The sequence below is a fragment of the Manis javanica genome, chromosome 2 (genome assembly GCF_040802235.1).
Source record: "Manis javanica isolate MJ-LG chromosome 2, MJ_LKY, whole genome shotgun sequence".
Classification (NCBI taxonomy): domain Eukaryota; kingdom Metazoa; phylum Chordata; class Mammalia; order Pholidota; family Manidae; genus Manis; species Manis javanica.
In genome coordinates, this window is record NC_133157.1 from 36,832,539 (window position 1) to 36,855,383 (window position 22,845).

The window sequence follows — 22,845 nt, forward strand, 5'->3', positions numbered from 1 at the left end:
ATATAACATTATATAAATTTAAGATATACCACATGTTAACATTACATTTCTATACTGCAATATGATTGACACTGTAGTGATAATTAAATTTCTACCACATTACATAATTATCCTTCTTTCAGTGGTTGTAATAATTAAGCTCAGCCTGAGGTTGAAATTAGCATAGCAAATACATTGAAGGGCTGTGTGACCTGGCGTCTACATCTCTCTCCCTGTGCTGTTCATTCATAAGCTCCAAACATCAGTGTGCTAAGTTTTATTTTCAGTGAAAGATGCAGTCCCAGCGCTCACAGAGTCCTGGGGTTTGTGGTTGTCCCTGGCTCATCCTCTGCCTCCTTTTCCCTTGGCCCCTCATTTTCTCCACTGTCCTTGTGTGGACTCCAGGAGGGAGGCAGTGGCCATTTTCAGACTGTCCACTTTCATCCCTGGGTTGGCTTCAGTCCTGGGGTTTCCAGCAAAACCCAGTTTCAGATTACCCCAGTGCAGGGGCCAGAATCTGCTCCCAGGCAAGACCATCAGCGGCTCCAAGAGGCACGGGCACCAGTCCCACAAGGGGAAATGAGCCTTGGCTTTGTTGCCTCCCACCTTTAATATGGGCATAATGACTGTCAGGTGCCCAACATGGCAAGGGAAGAGGGTGGAGACCCTAGGGAACTGCACCATTGTTCTCTGCTTTCCCTGTGCCAGTTTATGGGGCTAGGTGTGGGGGGAGCAGGAAGTGCAGGCTTTAATTTCAGTCCCTCTGCAGGTCCAACCCAGGTTTCTTCATAGTAGGTGAGGAGGCTGGTGTGGTCTAAGATGACCTTTGGGTGGGGGTGGGGAGGTCGCATGAGGAGCTGGAATTTAAGAAGGGAAGAAGAGAAGCTAGGACAGGTGTGAGCAAGGCTGCATAGGGTGAAGTAGGTTGTGCATCCCCATGGGTGCCTCTGCCTTGGTGCACCTCTGCATTTCACTCTGCAGGTGGGCACTGATGGACTGTGTCTGGTGTATGGAGTGATTTGTCTACTGTATGTGTGTTGGGGGTGCGTGGACACATCTGTAGTACTAGGCTGTCAGTGCAGGTTTTTGCCTCCAGCTCTAGGTTGCTGTAAAAGGGGAAGTCTATTTTTGAAGAGCAAGTCAGCAGAAAAAGCTCTCAGATAGGAGGCAAGAACTCTGTATTCCTTCCTGTGGCTTTAAACAAAGGCTTCCCCTTCTTGGGGCTTCCATTTCTCCAGTTCTATCAGGCCTTCCAAGTCTCTTTATGTAGGAACATTTAGTGAATTCCCTTCTGGCTGTTGTATCTGACAACCTCCTCTAAACCAGAATCCTTTTAGCCAAAGAGCCTTACTTTGGAGAAAGAACAAGACCCCAAAGCTTAAATGGAGCAGGTTAAATCCAATGAAGTCCTGAGGGCTGCTCAGATCTGGGAGAGGCCGTGCCCCCCCCAACCAACATCCGGTATTGATTTGTGAGTCACAGATTAATCCAGGTGAGTGATAGAGGGGAGGGGTAGCCTGGGGCATGTGAGTCACTCCTGCCCTTTTTAGGAAAGGCCAGCATGCCCCTCCCTCTGCTGCAGAGAGTGGGGAGAAGGAGGCATCTTACTTAGGCTGCCCCAGGGAACTAAGGGGGACCAGGTTGTTGCCAACCCTAAGAGGGATTCACTTTCCAATACCAAATCAGTTTCTGGGAAAGGTGTGAGAAAGATAATTTTTCTGGTTTGCATGAGTCCCAGAGAGTTATAGGAATTGTTCAGGGTCACACAGGGGTTGGGGGTGGATCTTCAGAAAATCGAGGCATCCTGGCTGTAGGCCTTGCTGCTGAGCCTGGGCTTTCCTGGGACCCATGGGTGGGATTAGGAGGAATAAAGGAGTAGAGAGGCCTGAGCTCCAGATCTCTGCAATGGGGAATGAGGGAGTAGAAAGCCTGGCCCCTCTCTGGTCCTGGGCAGCCTGACAGGCTTCTCCCTCCCTCTGCCCAAGGCAATGTAATGAAGCCATTATCAGCAGGACCCAGGGGAGCAGGGTCGATGATAGGGGTGGGGCTGGGGGTGGGAGCGTGATCACTCTGGTCCAACCAGCTCTAGCCTAAGTCTTCTCTGTTCCCTAGTTGGAAGCTCCTCAAAAATAAAACAAACTGTCCTCTATTCTCCTAGACTGGAAACCTCCACAGGACAGGGCTGGGATCTCCTAGAGATTGACGAGGCCAAGGTTGGGCCCTTACTGAGTGGGTAAGGGGGCACTGAGATCCAGCCCTCATTCCACTACCAAAGGTTTGGATGAAAAAATATGGATATATGGGGCGTGGGAGAATAGGACAGATGTTTAAGGATATAAATTTATAACGAGTAGTAAATAAGCCCCAGAGAATGCATAGTATAGTGAATACAGACAATATTACAATCAACAAACTTGCTAAGAGACTAGAACATAATTCCAGCCACTAAAAAAAGGATAGTTATGTAATGTGATAGAGGTCTGATTATCACTACAATGGCAATCATATTACAACACAGAAATGTAATAACATGTTGTATACCTTAAATTTATACTATGTTATAGGTGAAGTATATTTCAATTAAAAGAAAAAGAAAAAGATAAATGTGGCATCCTGACCTTTCCTCAGTCTCCCTCCACACCCCCACACCCATCTCCCAACCAGTGGGGTCTCCCTGACTCCTCTCGGGCGGGCAGCTGGTGGCTGCCCTGTAATTAGCACCCAGGCTGGAGAGTGTACTGGGCCTCTTGCACGCCCATCACCTTTGGAATCTCAGATGCAGTCCCCTACCCTACTCCTTTCAAACCTCAGGCGTCTCAGAGAGCAGTTGTCCTGGGCCTCACCTCAAGCTCAGTTTCCTATTTAACCAATTCTGCCAGCCTCCCATTTCAGCCTCTTGCCAACCTACCCTGCCCACTCTGCTTCCTAAATCCCCAATTCAAACCCTTCCCTCTCCTTATAGCCATTGCCCTGCATCTGGCCTCTTTCCCTCCTCCGTGGCTTTTTTCCAGGCCTTCTGAACTTGGTTTCTTCCCTTCTAACCCATCCTCCCCTCCGCAGCTGGAGAGATCCTTCTAAATGGCAAATGGAGATCATTCCACTCCCTACTTAAAACCCCTCAAGCCTCCTCTTAGCCACAGTTCTCAGGGGCGAAACAATCAAGTGTAAAGTCTGATCTAAAATGGTTAAAATGCTGTGGTTGCAGCAGGAAGTGGGGCCAGGTTTCTGCCTCCTTGGCGTCCCTCTTCCCTTCTCCAGCTGCAGCAGTCGCTGTGAGAGCTTCCTCGGAGCCTTGGGGATTAAAGAAGCACCGCTTGAATATCTGTGGCCTCCTGTATAAGGTCCAGACCTTTAATATAATACCTAAGGCCCTCACTGTGCTACTCATGTTCCTACCTGGGGCTGCTCTTATCAGGTACCAGGCCAGCAGCCATCCCTACCTGAGGCAGTCTTTCGTCTGGAAGACCCTCTATAAAATCTCCAGCCAAGTGTTCTCCAGGAAGCCCTCTGATTGTCTCAGCCCAAAAGATGTTCCGTGTTCCCTTCCTGGCTACAGGGGCAGGACAAATGCCAGGCTCTGGTTCAGTCCCCTAAGGAAGCCTGTGAGCTTTCCATCCCTCTTCAACCTCTGGTCCTCACCCCTCAACCTCTGAAGCAACCCTATCCTAATTCTAGGAACTTTCCTGCTAGTGAGCAGGGAGATGTGAATCATAGAGCCCAGGGACTCCAGGGAGCTGACCCCTGAGGTGCAAACCAGAGCCTTCCAGACACCCTAGGCCTGTTCACAATGATAGCCTGGTCTATGTCAGCTCCATGTCACTCACTTCCCTCCTCCCAGGGTGGCATAGGGCAGGCCCCCAAATGTCCAGGCAGTTTATCTCCAGACTCCTCAACAGATCCCCATATCCTATCTCTAGCTTTTATAAACACTGGGCCCAGACCCACAGCCAGGCTCAAGCAGGGACACACAAAGATAGGCATACAGACTCCCATGGACACACACATGCACACACAAGCCCTCATGGATATACACACATGCATGTGTGTACCCCATGGTCACCTACATGTACACACAGACCTTGATGCATACATGCACACACACGGTCAAGAACACACATTCACACATGAAAAATGTGGCTCTGATTAAGGAGGCAGATTCTAGAATGAACCTTTCCTTCTATTTGGTCTTTGTAATACAGTTTTCAAAGCCTGAAACATTTACAATCATGTTTGATTCTCATAGAGGCTATGGGTTGGAGGGAGGGATGCCATCTGAAACCTCCAGGTGACTGAGGAAGAAACTGAGAGAAGACAGCTGTCTACATCATCTGACTGGTCAGAGGCCATACCAGGCCTGAAGCTGTGGTTTTGGGTCTGCAAGAGGATTCTGCCCCATTAGTCAGAGTCTCTATGACTCTAGGCCCTTCCTCAGTGCAGCTCTTGGCCTCCGTCTCATCCCTTTGCCACCTTTCTATGACTCTGCTGTTCTTGAAGGGTACCAAGGGTAGCTCAGGGACACCAGAATGTGAACCCAGAGTCTGAGGATATAGGTTGAAAAGTGGAATTTTCTCAAGGGCCAGCTGGACACCTGGCTGGAGGTGCTGAGGGGGCAGTTTGTGCTCACAGGTTTTCTGCCATCTTGTCTGTCTGGAGACAGGGTGACTGTTGGCCCAGTAGGAGAAGCTGCTTGGCCACACCTCAGTCTGGGGATGCTCATATTAGGGTAATTCAGCTCTGCCCTCTATTCCCCATTACAGCCCAGAACGAGCCCCCAGCTCTCAAGGGCCAGCAGGAATAATGTCCAGCAGTGGCCTAAAAGTGGGGCACACTCTAGAAGGAAGCTCAAGTGTGTGGGGTTCAGTGGGTTCTCTGCTCCCCTGTGCTTTGGACTTGTGGCTCCCTGGCCTCTCTGCTCTCCTCACCTCTGCTCCCCATCCTCATGGGATTTGAATCCTGGCTCAACATTTAATGGCTGAGTGAGACCATAGAAAATGACTTCTCTCCAAACCATAGTTTCATCATCTGTGAAAGGAGGAAAATATACCTACTTTGGGGGTTGTTTTGCAAACGAGAGGAAAGCATCCTAAACTTAAAAATGTATGTCTCTTTTGGCCTGTACCTCTCCTATCCTACTCCAATGGTCTGGAACAGGTTAGGGGGTTCAGGGAAGCTGGGAGGATTGTAGCATGATTTGTTTCCTATGTCTCTTCTCCACTCTACTTCCTGACAGCAAGGCCCATGTCTCCCTCTCTGCTGGTTCAGGTTGCTCCCATTCAGGCAAAAAGAGTTTGAGGGGCAGGAAGTGAAGGGCATGCCATCCCACTCCTTAAGGTCCCCAGCCAGCCCCTCTAGTCCAGCATCTTTAGCCCCTCCTTTGCCTTATAACCCCCTCCCCATTGCTGATCCCCAAAAGTCAAGGCCTTCCACAAGGTGGATGGACTGTCAAGGTCCCTTCCTGGGCTCAGCCCTTCCTCCCAGGTGAGATGCAGACCTTGCTCAAGATGCCCCGGGAGGAAGTGGGCCTCCTCATCTGCATCCTCTCAGAGTTTGGCGGGCTGGCTTCCAGCATGCACTCAGCCCTGGCTTTCCTTCCCAAAGCATGGGAGGGAGTACAGAGGACTCTTTTTGTGTAAATTGTGTGACTCAGAGTCAAGGGCTCAGCAAGCTCAGGCTCTTCTCTTTGAAGCCATGCTTTCTTCTGCCTTTTGCTTCAGGGGGTGCCATTCACATTGACTACAATGAGAATGACACCCCAGGTGTTGAGCCATCCAATGTGGCCCTGCTTTTGCCCCCCAAACTCGGACCAGCTGGGTGCTTATGGATAAGCATCACCAGGTCCCTACCCCTCTCCATCCCAGATGACACAAGGAAGACTGACAGGAATAAGGGGCCATTGGAGGGCACTGCATTCTTTGCCCTCCTCCAGGCAGGGTCCTCTAAGGTTCACTAGGAAGCATGAAGCCCTACCCATACTTTCTCAGCTCTAACCCTAACCCACAGAGTGCATGTGTATTTATGAACATGTGTGTACACCCTAGTCTAGTAGAGATAGGAATGAGTTTGGGGTCATGGTCCTCAAGGTTGGGCCCTGATTTTGGGTCAGGGGGCACTGAGAGGCAACTCTTGTTCCACTTGCCAAGCCCTGTGCTTTAGCATGGGGCTGCATCCACTAGAGGGGGTCACAAAGATGCTCTATGGTAAACTGCAGTCCCGGGATTATAGATAGGCACACACACACACATGTGTGAGTACATACAGGTACACGTGTGTAAATAAGTGTTACTTAAAATGTGAATAAGATACACAAATGCACAGTTGTGTGTGTGATCTGCTCTCTCCTGGTGCAGCACATGTGACCTCTACGTGGGCTGAGTGCAAACATGGGTGTCTACAGAGGCCTTGCATGTGCCTGCTGGTGGCAAAGCTGCCCCTGTTTCTCTCCCTGCTCTGGTTCCCAGGCCAGCCTCAGCTGCTGGCAGGCTCAGGATGGGGTAGGATAAGGAAGGGGTGCTGTGGGCTGGGGTTTCCTACTTTCTTGCAGTGTTGGGAACCCCTTGCCAGTTCTTGCTTTGTGCAGCCTTTGCATCCCCACCTGAGCAGCACACCCTGGGGTGGGGAGATGAAAGGGCAGCAGGGTGGACGCTCCCCATTCCCACAGTCTGGGATCTGGCACCAAGAGTCTAGGGTTCCGTCTTGAGTCACAGACTGATGTGGGGCCATGGACAGGCACTCGGTGATGGCTCCCTGATTCACCATGGGGCCTCCCAGCCTATGGGGGCCTGGAGAAGGGGTGTTTCTCCCTTCGCCAAGGACCACGGAGACCTCGGGTGGGGGTTACATATATGTGTGAGTCCATGTTCAGGCTGTCATGTGAATGAGATCCCATAAGCATGTGAGCAGAGCTCAGTGTCAATAGATGAGTCTGGCTGCCAGCCTCAGGGTATGTTTGTGTGTGTGCATGCATGTGCATGTGTGTGACTCTACCCAGTGTGCATTGCTAAACCTCATCTCTTTAGACATGAGTCATCTCTGGAGCCATTTCTGACAGCCATTTCTCAAGGGACAGGTCCATGGGGCCCTTGGCCTACCTACCTGGATTAAGTCCCTCTGAAAACCCTGGCAGTGCTGCCGTAGAGACTGGAGTGAGGGCATTATTTGCTCCTGGTCCTGTGGAAGTAGTGCCCAGGCCACCAGACCTGTTACCAGATTATTAAATGCAGCACAGGGGCAGGGTTGCCCCATCCCCCCTCAGATGGGGCTCACACCCTAAGACTTTAGCCTGGTTAACTTCTTAAAGGGACAGACTCTCCCCTGGCTCGTGTTCAGCCAGCGTGGGAGAGGAGAGGGTTAAAAACAGCTGGGTCTCAGCCTACTGGCAAGCAGGTAGCCTGTGGCCTGTCAGGACACCTGCAGCTCAGCCTCTAGAGCCATGTGCAAAACACACAAAGGGACACGTGTTGACAAAATCAGTTAAACTAGCTATGTGCACAGCCGTGAGCAATGCCCAGCAAGTGTGATTAGTCACACAGGACAGATGTCATGTGTGGACACGGCTGTGGACAGAGCTGGTCAAGACAAGCAACATGTGACAGTACTCACGGCACCAGGAGCAAGGTCCCACCAGCTCCACAGGCTGGGCTGACAGAGGGTCTCTCCTCCCCTGGGGCCCATCATCCCCTCCCTCCAGCCCCACGACTGAGGACATGGTGGGCCCAGCTGTCCTGCAGAGCTGGGAGCAGCCCTTTCCTTTCTGTCTCCCTCGCCCCTGCCCTCTTGGGGATGACAGCCCGGTCCACCTGGCCCTCCACACGCCGAAACCCCACCACGGCTCTCAGCCCCCAAGATGCCTCCTCCCCCAAGTGCCCTCTTGGAGCCAGACCCATTACTGAAGCTCCTCACACCCCCGCCCCCCACCTTCCTCCTCAGTTCGCCTGAACCCAGCGCCCTGGCCAGCCTCCCCAGGCCTGCCGGGCGGGTGGCCGCCCTCTCCCCCGCGGCGGGGACTCAGCGGGCGGGGCTGGCGGGCGGGCTGGCGGGCGGGCGGGGTGCGCGCCTCCCGCCCTCCTATATAGGGCGCCACCGCAGCTCCGGGCCACAGCCCCTACGCCCGCCAGCCTGCCGCGCCCGCCACCCTGCCGCCCCCGCCATGGGTCGACAGAAAGAACTGGTGTCCCGCTGCGGCGAGATGCTCCACATCCGCTACAGGCTGCTTCGCCAGGCATTGGCTGAGTGCCTGGGGACCCTCATCCTCGTGGTGAGTGGAAGGACCCAGAGAGCTCACTTCTCTCCAGGCCCCACACTCCCCATTCCCTCAGTTCATCTGAGGGACTGTTTTTCAAGGCAGCGTCCAGTCCTCCCCCACCTCCCGCCTTGACCCCTCCCAGAGTTCTCCTTCCCCATCTATGACAGTTCTGACTCTTGCCAGAATGACAGCTGTTACTCCCCAGTGACAGCTTTGATCCTTTACCTTCCCACCGGTGACTCAGCCCTCAGGCTGGTGGCAGGAGTCACCCCTGTAGTCTGGGACCTCTAGCTCCTTCTCCTGGTTCCCAGAGCTCCCCAGGTTCCCAGAGTCCCAGCCCCAGGAGGCAGAGGGGACAGCAGCAAATGGGTCCCTATTAGGTTATTTGGGTCCTGGATGCCTGGCTCCTAATGAATAATTAAGCCTTAGAAAGTCCAGAAGTTTCTGTGACCTGAAGACAGTTTACCACAAATGAAGGCAGAGGGTGGAGGCCCGATAAGGTGCAAATAGCTGAGTGGGAAGAAAGGAGGATCCTGGAGATAGGAGACTGTGGAAGGTAGCTGCACCCCAGGCACAGAGAACATGGTGTCCCTAAAGTTGCTCCCCTGTGCTGAGCAACTCTAGACCCTGTCAGTTACCCAAATGGACGCCACCTGCTTCCATGTAGAAGCACTCTGCGTTACTCCCTGGGTTTTTTAGTTCTTCTATGGGTTCTCTGAGTGGGACACTTGCCGTGACTGAGTTAACTCTCCAGTCTGTTACTCCCTGGTTACACCATTTTTGTCCCTGGGTTGTTCTTGGGTGACTCTTGTTTGCACTTCTTCAGTCTGGCAAATACACCAGTTACAGTCTCCATTTCCTGTCCCCGCTACTGTGATTTTCAGCCACTCCTGTGATGACATCTGTTTCCCCTGGGTTACCTCTGGGTTCAGTTGCTCCATTGCAGTTGCTGGCTTACTCCATTACTGCCCCAGCCCTAACCCTAGGTAATGCAGACCACCAAGCCCCCTTTGGACTTGGAAGCTTAACTAGAGACAAGCAGGGCTGGGGTGGCCCCTTCCAAATGCACTGGGGTGGTAGAGCAGGCCTCCACAGGGAGAGGAGGGCTGAGACTCAGCTCTGGCTTCCAGGGACAGGAAGGGTGGAAGCTAAGTGGTGCCCTTTATCCACAGCCCCACACAGGATTAGTGGCCCTGTCAGTCATTCTTTCCCCTGTGCCAAGAAGGGAGTAGAGGCAGGTGCTTATCATGCTCCTCCCCCAGGGCCAAGGCTCCCCAACTCTGACTTCTGGTCCAGCCCCTGTTTGGGAACAGCCAGGACAGGGGCAGTTGTCTTCTACCTTCACAGGGGGGCCTCTCTAGGCTCTCCCAAGTCTGTGTGCCTCCCTGACAAAAGAGCAGTCTGGCCTCTCACTGAGTGAGCCCCAGGCTCATTTGGCTTATCCCTGACCACAACCGGAGGTGTTCCGCTTGTGAAGGCTTTCAGGCTCTGGTGGGTGTGAGGCATCAGGTGTCAGAACCTCAAGTGCTGCCCCAAGAGGAGGGGCCAGGCCTGGGAGGCCTGAGTGGTGGGTGAGGGCTTGCCTTCCTACTTCTGTGGGCTGGAGACCTAGAACCCCAGTGGCAAAATCAGGGCTGGCTTTGGGGTGAGGGAAGCTCCTTTCTCTGGGTACTAGAAAGGTGGGGGGATGGGGGAGAAGGAGCAGGGAAGAAGAGGAAGATTAGCCCTAAGGTGGTGGAACTGGCTCTGACAGCTTCTCTCTCCATGGCCTCCTGGGATGGAGCCAGATTTGGGCCTCAGGGAGGCAAGTTGCTGAGGCCAGGGCCTGCCAAGCTGGGCAGGGTGCCCCAGACCCCCACGTGCCTCACACACACACACACACACACACACACACACACACACATACGTGCCTCACACACACACACATACTCACAATCTCTGATCTTTGCTCTCACCTGCCTGCACACCTTTGCCCTGCATCATTGCCACCAGCCTCCCCACTATCTCTTGGTCTTTGAGGGATGATAATCAAAATGCTTAACAACCCATTTCAACAAAACACTGACCCATCAGAATGCACAGCGGTCCTTAGCATGTGTGTTGGAAACTGTCTGCTTACTAGGCAGCAAACTTTTAGTTATGGGGAGGTGAAAGAGGTTACCCAGGGCAGGGGCTGGAGCAGCTTTGGGAGACACCTAGGCTCACAGCTTCTCACAGCTGCTACAGGAGCTGTGCGTTTTTACATTTGAACAAGGTGAACAGACATACAATATGTCCTGTACTTGCAGGACATCAGGGACCTTAGTTCTCTTGAATTGCTGCCTTCCTGAGAGAAAGCTTAAAACCAATCTCCCCACTTCTATTGCTTTAGGTCCCGGATTGGGGCCAGTGAGAGAAGCCACTCAGATCATTGTCTTTAGGGCCTCCAAATCTGAGTGGTGAATCTGGAGGGCAGAGAAGTCAGGGTGGGTGGAGATAGGAGGCTCTGGGACAGGAAGAGGTCAAGGAGGATCAGGGTGCTGAGAGGGGAGAGCCAGGGGTAGGGGCTCTGACATCCTAGATTCAGAAGTGGATTCAACCTAACTTTTGGCTTCCTCTCTCTTTACTTGTGAACTCCACCCCTTCACCACCATCTGTTTGGGGCAAAAAGGGAGGCAGCTGCAGGTTGGGGATGAGTGAGAGCCTTCCCATCCCATCAGGCCAGGCCTGAAGGGTACTAAGGTGAAAGTTGTTACCCTACACCCACTCCTATCGAGATTTAAGAGAAATCAAAGACGGTTCAGTCACCTGGGCTCCGGGTTGCAGCCTCTGCTTCCAGTCCCTTCCAAAGGGTCCTGTTGTATTGGAGTTGGAACATTGGGGTAGGAGGGCCTGTCTGCATCCTTCTGCAGAATGCACTTGTGGCAGGAGGAGTTTGGGGGTGCATTCCAGGAAGGGCCTACTCCCAGGCAGAGGTCGCTGGACTCACCCCTTCCTTCTGGAGTGAGACTTGCTGGCCCTCAGCTGGGCTTCACCTCCCTACCTTGTTCTATTTCCTGACACAGATGTTTGGCTGTGGCTCTGTGGCCCAGGTTGTGCTCAGCCGGGGCACCCACGGTGGTTTCCTCACCATCAACCTGGCCTTCGGCTTTGCTGTCACCCTGGGCATCCTTGTTGCTGGCCAGGTCTCCGGTAAGGCCTTATCCCACCCTCAGTCATCACCCCTCAACAGCATTCTTACAGGTGTCCAGCTGGGGGGCATTCCCAAGGGCAGGGCATAACTGTGGCTTCAGCTTTCAGCCTTTGGAAAAAGAGTGGAGAAGGAACTTGATACTTAGAACCTTAAACTCTCACTTTGGAATAAGAGATTATCAGAGTTGGCCTGTTACATAGTCCACCCTGCCCTCTGGTACAAGAAATTCTTCTCTGCATCCCTGCTCACTGGGACAGACAGGGGGAGAATGGGGTTTGGGAATCCTGGCCTTCCTACGGTGGCAGGATGGCTAACAGAACTCATCTCTCCTCTGCCTAGGGGCCCACCTGAACCCTGCTGTGACCTTTGCCCTGTGCTTCCTGGCACGTGAGCCCTGGATCAAGCTGCCCATCTACACCCTGGCTCAGACACTGGGAGCCTTCTTGGGTGCTGGGATTGTTTTTGGGCTGTATTATGGTGAGCATTCCCCACCCTGCCCTCCTCCACAACACCCTGCCTCTGCTTGGGACCTGCTGGCACCACGCCTTTTGCTGACAGACAGCTGGGGCCAGCCCAGGCCCCAGGCTCATGACTCATTCATGCACAGGCCCAAGGTGGGGGGCACATGGGGAAAGAAACGAGTTAGGCAACAATGAAGTCTTAGGTCTTCTACCCTACCTGCCCCACCCCCTCAGACTCCAGAGTAATTCAGTAGTGATTATACTCACCCATGGGCCCTGGGAGAGTGGGCCCAGCCTGCAAGGGGAGACTGGACTTAGGCCTCTGCCCTCACCCACCTGAGGTCTCATCTGTCACTAGATGCAATCTGGGACTTCGCCAAGAATGAGCTTGTAGTCTCAGGTCCCAATGGCACAGCTGGCATCTTTGCCACCTACCCCTCTGGACACTTGGACGTGGTCAACGGCTTCTTCGACCAGGTATGGAGCACAGCGGGGAGGACCAAGCTTTTCTCGTTGCTCATAGGCTGGCAGGGGGACAGGACTCCTTGTCTATAGCAGGGGTGGTAATCTGTATGTGGGGACATCTACGTTAAGAATCATGATGGCAGGTAACCTGCAGACTTCTAGGAATCTGCATATTTAACCAGTTTGTCACAGGAACCTTATGCACATAAAAATTCTAGCAGCCCTGCTCTAGAGAGGAGAGCACAGAGATGACAAGGCTCTAAGAGTTGGAGGGAAGCCAAAGGACAGAAGAAGGGGCTGTTGGGGGGAGCTGCTCCTCACCCTGTTCCCCTACTCTGTAGCTCATTGGCACAGCTTCCCTCATCGTGTGTGTGCTGGCCATTGTTGACCCCTACAACAACCCCGTTCCCCGTGGCCTGGAGGCCTTCACTGTGGGCCTGGTCGTCCTGGTCATCGGCACCTCCATGGGCTTCAACTCTGGCTACGCTGTCAACCCTGCCCGGGACTTTGGCCCCCGCCTTTTCACTGCCATCGCTGGCTGGGGCTCCGAAGTCTTCACGTGAGTGCAGCCCCAGCCCAGCCTGCCCCAGCCTGCCTCCTCTCTGCTCTGCTCCACCTGCCCTGACCACATATTTCTTCTCCCAGGACTGGCCGCCACTGGTGGTGGGTGCCCATCGTGTCTCCATTCCTGGGCTCCATTGTGGGTGTCTTTGTGTACCAGCTCATGATTGGCTGCCACCTGGAGCAGCCTCCACCCTCCGTGGAGCAGGAGAATGTGAAGCTGGCACATGTGAAGCACAAGGAGCAGATCTGAATGGGCAGGGGCCACTCCCCACCCACCCTGCAGCTTGAGCACCCACTGACTGCCCAGAGGCTGCTCCCTAGGAGACCCCACGGTCCCCCTACCAAGCTGCAAAGTGCTTCGCCCTGCCCCACTGGACAGCCCCCTTCAGGATTTTCCCACCCTGATAAATAGGACCTGCAGCTGTGGTGGGACAGGGTGTAGGGCCAACATATTCATCTTGCAAAAGGAGAGAATGAGCAGCGGGTGTGTGAGTGAGTGAGTGAGTGAGTGAGTGAGTGAGTGTGTGTGTGTGTGTGTGTGTGTGTGTGTGTGTGTGTGTGTGGTGATTCTAGCTTTCAGGAAGCCCTGGGGAAGGGAGAAGGTGATGTGTCTATCTGTGAGTGAGCAAGGTACCAGGGGTCTGCATGGTTCAGGAGCTCCATGTGGAGGAGGGTCCAGATAGATGTGTTTCTGAGTTTGTGTGTCTGCCCTTTTTACTAAGCAGGGGATTTCTCAAGGCTTTGGGGGAAGTAGGGTGGGAATATGGATAAGGCTGGGAGGAGGGGGCCACAGCTGAGGTATGGAACTCAGGCTGTACATAAATAGGAGCCGACTAACATGTTTTGTCATAAGGTAGGCATGAGAGGGTGGGGTGAAGTCCAGGTCGTAAGTTTCATGTTTGCTCTCTCTTTTTTAAAAAAAACATATAGCAAATATTACAGTTTTAGGGATGGGGGTTGGGAGACTACTTTAAAGAGGGTCTTTCTTCTCTGGGGAAGGAAGACCCTCTTTAAAGTAGCCTTATTTCTCCTTTAATCCTCCACTTAACACATGTACTCTGCCTTTTATAAAAAAACAATAAAATGTATGCCTAAAACTGCCAATTGTACAAATAACTGCTTGCTCTGCTCTTGATCTGGGGCCAGTTAAGGAGTTTCAGGATGTCTGGCCACGAATATCCAGGGTGCCCAGCTGTGTTGTCTAAACTGGACAGGAAACCCTGAGGGTAATACTGCAGCCCTGCCCTGCAGGCTGTCAGTCATACAGGTCAGAGAGCCTCTTCACCAAGCCTCTCAGCTTGAACTCAGGGGTGACACATTTTCCCCTAAGCTTTCACCTCTTGGGAGCCCCCAGGACAATGAATGGCTTCCCTTCCTCATCCCTGCACCCACCCATCTTGAGCCTGGCATAGGGGAACTTCCTCCCAGGCAGAGCTGGACCCAGTGATCCTCCGGGGAGGTAGTGCTGTCCACAAAGTAGTGAGCTCCCTGTTGCCAGAGGAGACCAATCAGATTGGGAATCTGTGTTGCCTTTAACAGCTCGAAGCTGTTCAGGCTCCACTACCCAGACCTTGGCCATAGCCCCTTCAGTAGCCTCCCAACCTTCAGGCCTGCCCTAATCAGTCCATACAGCAACCAGAGGGATCTTTCTGAAACCCCTGCTGAAAGTGGGCCTCTTTCTGAGGCTCTCCCTGCTGCCTAGAAATAATAGAAATCCTTCCATCCTGCATTCAGGTCCTCTAGAACCTGGCCCCTGTCCCTACATCACAAGGCGCCATCCACATCCAGACTACTATTGCGCCCATGAGCCTTCCTACCTTTGGGTCTTTGCTTCAAAGTGCCCACTCACTAAAATCCTAATCTTGCTCTAATGCCTTTTCCTCCAGAAAGTCATCCTTGCTCTTCCCCACAGTCCCTCCGTCTTCCATAGTCAGCTGTCTGAGCCCAGAGACCACAGCAGCATTCATCCCTCTCTTGCCCTCTGCTTCTGTTCTTCAGTCTGAGGCACCTCTGTGTCCTGTACGGCCAGTGTCGGACTGACTGCTCTGTGCCCTGACTACCCAGGCAGGCAAGGTGCTCAGCACACCTGAGCCCAGGAAGCTGTGTCAGGAAATCATGTGACCCTTTTCACCTTCTTCCTTACCAGATCCTCCTCAAGTTTCACCAGGAATGAAAGGGAAGGTGGCCTCAACCCAAGCCCTCCTGCAGAGTTAACCCCTGGGAGCCGGAGGATCACTGGGTCCAGCAGGAGAACTGTTTTTAGAGGTTTTTCAAGGCTAAGCCAGCTCTTGCTTCTCAGCCATTCACAGACGAGGAGACCATGGCCCAGGGAGGGTGGGTGGCAAATGCAAGGTCACATAGTCAGGACTCTGGGGAGTTGGGGGTGCGAGAATGTAGTTCCATCTCAGGCCTCCAACCTCCTTGTCCCCAGCTCCCAAGAGGTGTGTCTGGAATGTTGCAGGGATCCAAGCCAGAGGGAGTGTCTGCTTCCCAGGCCCTGGGGGTAGGAAGGGCAAACCTCAGGAGGGGAATGTGGCCTCAGAGTTTCATTCCAGCTACACTGGTCCCACCGTTGGTGCTCCCACCATGTTGTCCTCCCCAGCACAACCCTGCCTTTCTGTCATACCTTCCTCTCAAACCCTGAAGTTGGCCCTGAGCAGTCAGCCCAGAGGGTGGTAGGAGGCCTTCTGGCACAGTGGCTAAGGAGTAGTACAAACCTGGATTCCAGGCCCAGTGTGGTCTTTCTCTAGCTGTGTGACCTTAGAGTGGTCATTTTCTTTCCCTGAATCTCAGTTTCCTTATCTGTGAACTGGGAAATATTGACAGGAGGAGATAATGGAAAATAACTCATGAAAGGGACTTAGCACAGTGACCAGTGGATGGTAAATAGTCAACAAATGTCACCTCATTACTTTTCGGGCAGAATTGCAGGGGCAGCGGGTGGAGGAGAGATGCTGAAGGCTGTTTTTTAAAGGTCAGTGAATTCAACATTCTCTTCCGCCTCAGATTCTTTCCACAGATTCTGAATTTCCTGAGAAGGGGGAGGTGGAGTGGTGGTGATGGCTGGCTGTGCCCTGACCTGAGGAGGCTTTTGGGGAGGGGTAGAAGGGAGACACAAAATGGGGCCACATGCACAGGTGTAGAGGACAGAGTGTGTGGCCAAGGGGACATGTTGGGTGGAGGGTCAGACTGCATGAGAAAGGGTAAAGCCTGGCAGGGGCTGGGAGCACTGAGTCAGGCCAGGGGTCGGTAGGGACATGAGCCAAGCAGCAGTATATGACCCCTCCAGGGGCCAGAGGAAAGCTGCCTACCACCCCACTCATTTTCAGGCTGCCTCCTAACAGCAATTCTGGCTAATAGCAACTTCCAGGAAAAAAAAAATCTCTTCATCTGCTTGAGGAAAATCTCTTAATCCATTTTCCAGTGTGAGCTTGGAGGGAGAATCACTATGTGGTGGTGGGGTGGGTAGGCTGATCCCTGGCCTCATCTCTTTCCCTTCTTCCTGAGCCTCATCCTGTCCACAGCTAGCTTTGCAGGTGCCCAAGTTTCAGGGTTGAAATCAAACAATCCCTGAAACCCGAGCTTGGTTCCTCTTTCCTTGTGTGCCTCCCTCTGTGTGTGTGCACTCATGCAAGTGTGTATTTCTCCATGATTCTGGGTGTGCTTGTCTCTCAGTACAGCTGGTTGTGTCTCTGTGGGTCTGTGTCTCAGGCTAACCATGTCTTTGTGTCTCTGTCAGTGCCTGAGTCTTTGTGTCTGCATCTTTCTTTGTGAACTTTTAAGAGAACACCTTGTGTGCCCATCTCTGTCTGTACCTACCAGTGACTATCCTGCCAGCCTGTCCAGCTTATCCTACCCCAGGGCATGCCTCCTCCTTAATTCCTGGTTATGAGCTCCCTCCTTGCTAACTCTTTCCCCTTAATTTTGTTTGTCTGAAAACCTGGGCGGGGCCCCCTAGGCTTGGGGAAGCATGGGTGGAGTAGAGTTGGGTGGGGTGGGAAGGAGAGAAGAGGGACTACTCCACCCCTACAGAGACCCCAGAGGCCAGAGATGCCTTTGATAACCTAAGGAAGGGCCTGTGAAGGTTTTAGGTGGGCAGCGATCTGTACCTCCTCATTGGGAGGAGAGAGTCTGGCCTGGGGTGGGGTCCCCGAGTTGTGGACCAGGGCATGCTGGCAGTGCAAAGGGAGGAGTGACTGAGGCACAGGGGCCCTCAGGGAGTTTGAAGGGAGCTTACCAAGGAGCACAACTGAGTCCTAAGGGGCAGAGGAACCATGTGTCTGGCCAGCAGCTGGAGGTGGCCGCCTCAGGGCCCCAGCATCCTCACTCCTGGGGCCTCGGCCTTTGGTGCCAGGTTTATCTGAGGTAAAGGAGAGGCTCCATCTGGTCTGGGCACCTCGACTATCCCAGAGGGGCACCTACCTCTTCCTTCTGTAAAGGGTAACCTGAGGCCCAATGTCTCACTCATGGTCACAGAGCAGTGCAACAGGGCCTGGACTAGAACCTGGTTTTTTGTCCCCAACCTGCCTCCCCTTGACCTCTTTTTCCCAACAACACTTTATGCCATCTGAGGTATCAGGGCTTCGGGCCCCTATCACCTGCAATCCAAGCCAGCCCTTCCCAGCCATGGGACCTCAGGCATGTGGAGGTCTCCATAATTCCCCAGATCCAAGCTCCAGCCTTCTCGAGAGGGCCTTCAGGAGGCTAAAATCAATGGGCTGCATCGCCTAGGCTTCTTTCCCACTGGCTTCTAGGTGGGTTTGGTAAGTGGGAGGCACAGTCAGGAAATCAGAGGGCAGAGAGGGTTATGTGGGGTAAGGGAGAAAGGTCAGGTATTCATGCCTTTTAAGGGTTTTCACTGTGTTCCAGTAATACTGTTCTTTCCCCTCACCCCCTCTGGCCGAGGGGGGAGTGGCTGCCTGCTGTTAGTCCCCAGGACATCCCTTGTTGCTCCCTGGGACTTTGTCCCCACTTTTGTAAAGAGTCTCTTCATAAACCTTTTCCAGGGATGCTCTTCAAGGATAAACTTCCTACTGGATCCCTGACAGATTCTACCTCTCTGCTCTTTAACTTCCCCTTCTGTAAAATGGGGATAGTACCTACCTCATTAAGTTGCACAAAGTGAGGATTAAGTGAATTAACATATGCACAGAACAATGCTCACTGTAGTAGTAAGTGCCATAGAGTAATATCACTCCTGCTATTAACATGCTTCCTTGTGAGTGACCTGTGTATTGTGGGGTGGGAAAGTGTGCAGTCAGGCTTGGAATGAGATGCCTGACTTTCCAAGGCTGTTCTTCCAGCTCCCAGCTATTTGGGAACTTCGCTGGGGCCTCAGTCAGTCTAGGAGTCTAGTCTCAATCCCTCCAAGTGGAGCCAGTTTTTCTTGGGAAGACAGGTCAGTGGAGATGAAAGCCAGAGCCCCTTTCTTACCTTAGCTCTTTTCCAGAAAACTCAGGCTCCTGAAAAAGGAAGAGGTGGATACCCTACCATTCTGTTGGGATCTGGGAGTCTGAAAAGGGTTGAGAGTGGTTGTGATGATGCATTAGGGATTTAGAGGGTGAATATATATACATAGGGTCAGGGAGAGAGCAATACCAGGGAAGGTGGAGGCAGAAACAAAATATAATCTGGGGTTTCTGACCTTTCAGAGCCTGATCAGGAATCTTTCCTCAGGACTCACTGCCATCCCACTTAGGCAACTCAAGAATGGGACAGAAACCAGGACAAGTATTATGACTTCAGGGGCCTTTTCCAGCTCTGACCAATATACTGGGAGTTTCAGCAACTTTAGGAGAAGTAAAGGGTTTGTGTCCCTTGACCCACCCATCCCTGCATATGGCCAAAGTACAAGAGGCCTGGGGGGCTTAGTGGGGGTGCTGTGGAACAGTGAAGCTTGCCAGTGGGATGAGATTATAAGTAGGCTGCAAACCAACTGAGCAGACCTGCTCAGGGTCCCATCTCTTGGCCAGCTTGGTCACACCTTCAGGTCAGAGTGAGACATGATGTGGTATGGGGAAGAGGCGAGTGTGACCTTTTCCTGTCTCCAGTGCTCTCTGGAGTTATAGCCTTAAGCCAGATTCAATCACCTCTACTCGCTCTGCTATCTCTTGCTCTGAGAAATTGTTATGGTATACTCACAACCATCCTCTAGCCTCTGCCATTTTTTCTGGAAGCCCCTGGGAGGAGTGATTGGCTTTTTCTAGGCTTCCTTGCTGCACTTAGAGCCCAGAAGCCTGGGCTGGGAGAGGCTGGGTGAGGAGAGAGGGGATGCTGGGTGCCCCCACAATCATGGGACATGGTCCAGTGCTCGTCTCCATGGAGACACCCTCATAGCCAAGGAGGCATCTGGAATGTCCTGCAAACCATCCTCATCCTTTGCCTCTCTGCTCAGGTTCGCTGTCAGGGCCTGGCTGGAATCAGGCTGATGGAGGGGAGGAGGTGGTCTCTACTGAGCTGGGGAAGCAGAACACAGGTTCCTCGTCTGAGGGAGCTCTTTTCTGGTAGAAGTAGCTTTTAGCTGGGGGATCCCTAGCTCCATGACAAGAGTGGAGAGGGAAGGGTGACTCCAGCATGTACACAAAGTATTCCCTTTATTTGACTTAAGGTTTATGGCATGAGCCACCTTTGGCCTTTGGAGGTACATATGTGCCAACACACACATGTGAGGGTGTGTCTGCTGTGACTGGTGAAGGATGGGGTAAGGGAAGTGTGCACATTTACACCCACACTCATTCATTGACACACTCACATGCACACACTCCACACTCAACCCACCTGTGCTCACCCATACACACTTGTACTCAGTGACTCTCACTCAGATTTGCAAACACACTTGAATAAATTCATGTGCACTCACACACTTCTACATTCATACTTGGCACACACACTTACATACATACACTTCATGTCCTTACACTCACATCACACACACCTTACATCATGCATGCCTGAGCACACGCTGACATCCAATGCACCCCAACTTGAATACACACCTACCCGGCACTCACACTAGAATACACTCTTATCCACGGGTTGCCAGAAGCCATACCTCTATGCAATGAGTCTGATAGGCTGGTAGTGTGTAGGTGGTAAACTCAGGGGATAGGGAGAAGAGGGTCACGGGGTCAGGATGTGCAGTTGGGAAGCCTTTAAGTTCTGAGGTTACAACCTAGATTTTCAGAGCAAGGGGTCAGGAAGCAAGATATTTAAAGAATGCGACTGAGAGTCCCAGTGTCTAGAAGGAGCACACAGTGGCTGTCAACAAATACTTGCTGAAGAACAGAACAGCAGGATTAACTAAAATTCCCACTTTCCTGCTGGTAGAGCTGCCTGTCTATCTCACAGAAGTGTAGAATCCTCTGTCACCAGAGTCAGGGCCATCTGACTCTCTGAAGTCAATGGGTCCAAATTCTTACGTCATTTTACAGAGCTGGAGGCTGAGTCTCAAGTACAGGTGACTTGCTTGAAGCTCCTGGGTAAGGTAAGGGCCAGTCTAGGTCTGGGTCCTCAGTCTCAGAGTACAGCTTCTAAGGTCAGGGACAGCTGACTGCACAGAGAACCCACAGAAGACCCAGATCCTTAGGGAAGAACAGAAAGTGCCTGAGCTCTGGGCTGTCCCAGGGATTTGGGCCTTAGGCAGGAAAGAAGGGGACCTGTAGAGGTCCCTTGAGGTATGTAGCATCAGGGAGACCAGTAGAAACTCTGAGGAAGGGCTCCTGGAAGGGTCTCATGTGTAAGTAGTACTTCTGGTCTTTCTGCTAGAGAGCTTGGGTTTAATTCATTTAGCTGTTCATTATTTCACCAAATATTTATTGAGGATCTTTTTAATGTCAAGTTGTGGTAGATATCAGGAATACTACAATGAGCAAGATATATACAATATTAGGTAGGATGCATCTGGATGCAAAAAAGAAGAACTCTGACTTGAAGTGGTTTGAGCAACAATGGCAATTCATTCATTCACGTAACTGAAAAATCAGAGGGAAACTTCAGGTGACACTTGATCCCGAAGCCACATCCTTTCCTTTTCTCTTGTCTTCCTTCCATCGTGTTAGCCTCATCCTAAGTCTAGATTCTCCTGTGGTTCCAAGACACCTGGCAGTAGCCCCAGACTACATATTTCTTATTAATGTCCATCAGGGAAGAGGGAGTATCCTTGTCAGAGGTCAGAGGTGCACTCTGAGTGAACCAGCTTGGTCATAGGTCCGGCCCAGAGTCATGAGGATGGCCCAAGCTGATTGGATTAACCCAAGTCACATGTTTCACCTCTGGCCCTAAGAGAGATGTCAGCTCTATCTGAACAAGATTGATTTCCAAATGGAAACTGGGGACTGTTAGGAAATGGGAAACCAAAGTCCACTAAATGGTTCCTGTCTTCATGGAACTCAAAGCCTAAGTAGTGGAGAAGACTACAAATACAATCAATCAAAAGAAATTAAGAATTGGGACATTTCACCAGAACAAAATACCTCTACAGGACTGGCTACATAATTTTCAGGGCCTAATGCAAAATGAAATGCAGAACCCCTTATTCAAAAATTATTTAGAATTTCAAGTCAGAAAACAGTATTAAATCAAACACAGGGCCCTTTTAAGGTTCAGGTCACCTGCCTATAAAGTCAGCCCTGTACCTCTATGTTGAGACTTGAAAAATCAGAAAGAACTAGCCAGGCGGGGTCCTCCAGGTAGTGGTAACAGCTCATGTGAAGGCCTAGTGGCAGGAGATCAGGATGGCTTCAGCTTAGAGTACCGGGTGAGAATGGGAAGGTGGGCGGGTAAGGTCAGACAAAATATTTGTCAGAGAAAATCTAGGAAATCAAGGGCTCCTAGGGCTCTTGCTTGGTGACCCCTGTGGGCCCATCCTTCACCAAGCTAGGGAGGCAGGGAAGAACCAGCTGGTGGCCAGACAGAGACCAGATGCACAGTGAACAGTTGAGGGAAGTGTGGAGAGACCGGGGTGTCAAGTCTTCATGTTAGTAACTGTGCTGAAGGCTGGGGGAGATGGAAGGAGTTTACTTTGCACAAACCTACCGTCTTCTAGTTGAATATTAGACATCTCTTTTCTTGGAAATCATTTTGGCCCCTTTGCAGTGGCAATTTCTCATTAGCATCTTTATCCTGTTTAGCGTCCTAGCCTCTGGCCACATGGCTGTTCTTCTTTCTCTGATCTCGCCTCCTTACTTTCTCCCTCCTAACTGCTTACTATAATCTAAATTTTTTCTTTTTTTTTGTATTCAGCTGAGCAAAATGCAAGTGGGTCACTAGCACAGGTCCTGAGATTTCCCTTAAGTAGATTTCAGGTTTTACAAACCAGTTTTTCCCCTTCTTTTATAAGCGAATAGCACTATCTCCTGATGGTGACTGCCATTTACATGTCTCTGCCCCAGGCTGAGCTTCACTGAGACAGGAGAATATAGGTCTGGTGGTAAAAGGCAGCCCCTAGTATGTTGCAAGGGGTTCAACAAATATATGTGGGATGAATGGATGGAATTATTCAGACCCCACTTGTAGCCTACCTTCCTTTCAATCTCCTCCCAGGGAATGGTTATAACAAAGCATTAGAAGGCCCAGAAACTTCTAATGGGGTCAGCTGTGGAAGAAGCTCGTTGAATAGACAAAACCCTGGCCAGAACAACTGTGGCAAAGTTATATTCTCTAAGGAGAGGTAGAAGAGGGGTTCTTGGTGGACCTCAGATTGGGGTAGATGTGGATCCAGGAGGGAGGAGGCAGAGATGACACTAGGGTTCCACACCTGGGTCCCTTGATGGGCCTGTGCATAACTGGGAAAGGCACACAGCCAGCCCCCCTGGCCTTGGCTATGCCTGGAGATCTTATCTGGGGCCTGACTGAGGTATGGTACTGAGTCATGGCACCTGAGGCCTAGGAAACAGTTCCAGTGTTGAAACAGGCACAGGGAGGGGCTAGGGTGGGTGTGACTAGTCTGCCACCAGTACAGACAT

The 22,845-nt window shown here is 52.0% G+C and overlaps 1 protein-coding gene across 2 annotated transcripts; it reads left to right on the top strand.

Moving 5' to 3' along the window:
* The first annotated feature begins 8,054 nt into the window (after positions 1 to 8,054).
* AQP3 (aquaporin 3 (Gill blood group)) lies at positions 8,055 to 13,983 on the top strand. Of its 2 annotated transcripts, XM_037009806.2 has the most exons (6): positions 8,059 to 8,233; positions 11,266 to 11,392; positions 11,733 to 11,870; positions 12,213 to 12,331; positions 12,661 to 12,878; positions 12,965 to 13,983. In XM_037009806.2, the coding sequence occupies exons 1-6, from the start codon at positions 8,126 to 8,128 to the stop codon at positions 13,131 to 13,133; spliced, it is 879 nt and encodes a 292-aa protein (XP_036865701.1). In that variant the 5' UTR covers positions 8,059 to 8,125; the 3' UTR covers positions 13,134 to 13,983. The 2 variants fall into 2 exon arrangements, with proteins under 2 accessions (XP_036865702.1, XP_036865701.1); XM_037009807.2 differs by lacking the exon at positions 12,661 to 12,878 and having other exon boundaries at positions 8,055 to 8,233.
* The last annotated feature ends 8,862 nt before the right edge of the window (positions 13,984 to 22,845 follow it).

Bases quoted from the DNA above. Each gene is read 5' to 3' on its own strand.
- AQP3 (XM_037009806.2), top strand. From the start codon at position 8,126: ATGGGTCGACAGAAAGAACTGGTGTCCCGCTGCGGCGAGATGCTCCAC. The intron at 11,871-12,212 runs GTGAGCATTCCC...ATCTGTCACTAG, and splicing joins TGTTTTTGGGCTGTATTATG to ATGCAATCTGGGACTTCGCC. The intron at 12,332-12,660 runs GTATGGAGCACA...CCTACTCTGTAG, and splicing joins TCAACGGCTTCTTCGACCAG to CTCATTGGCACAGCTTCCCT.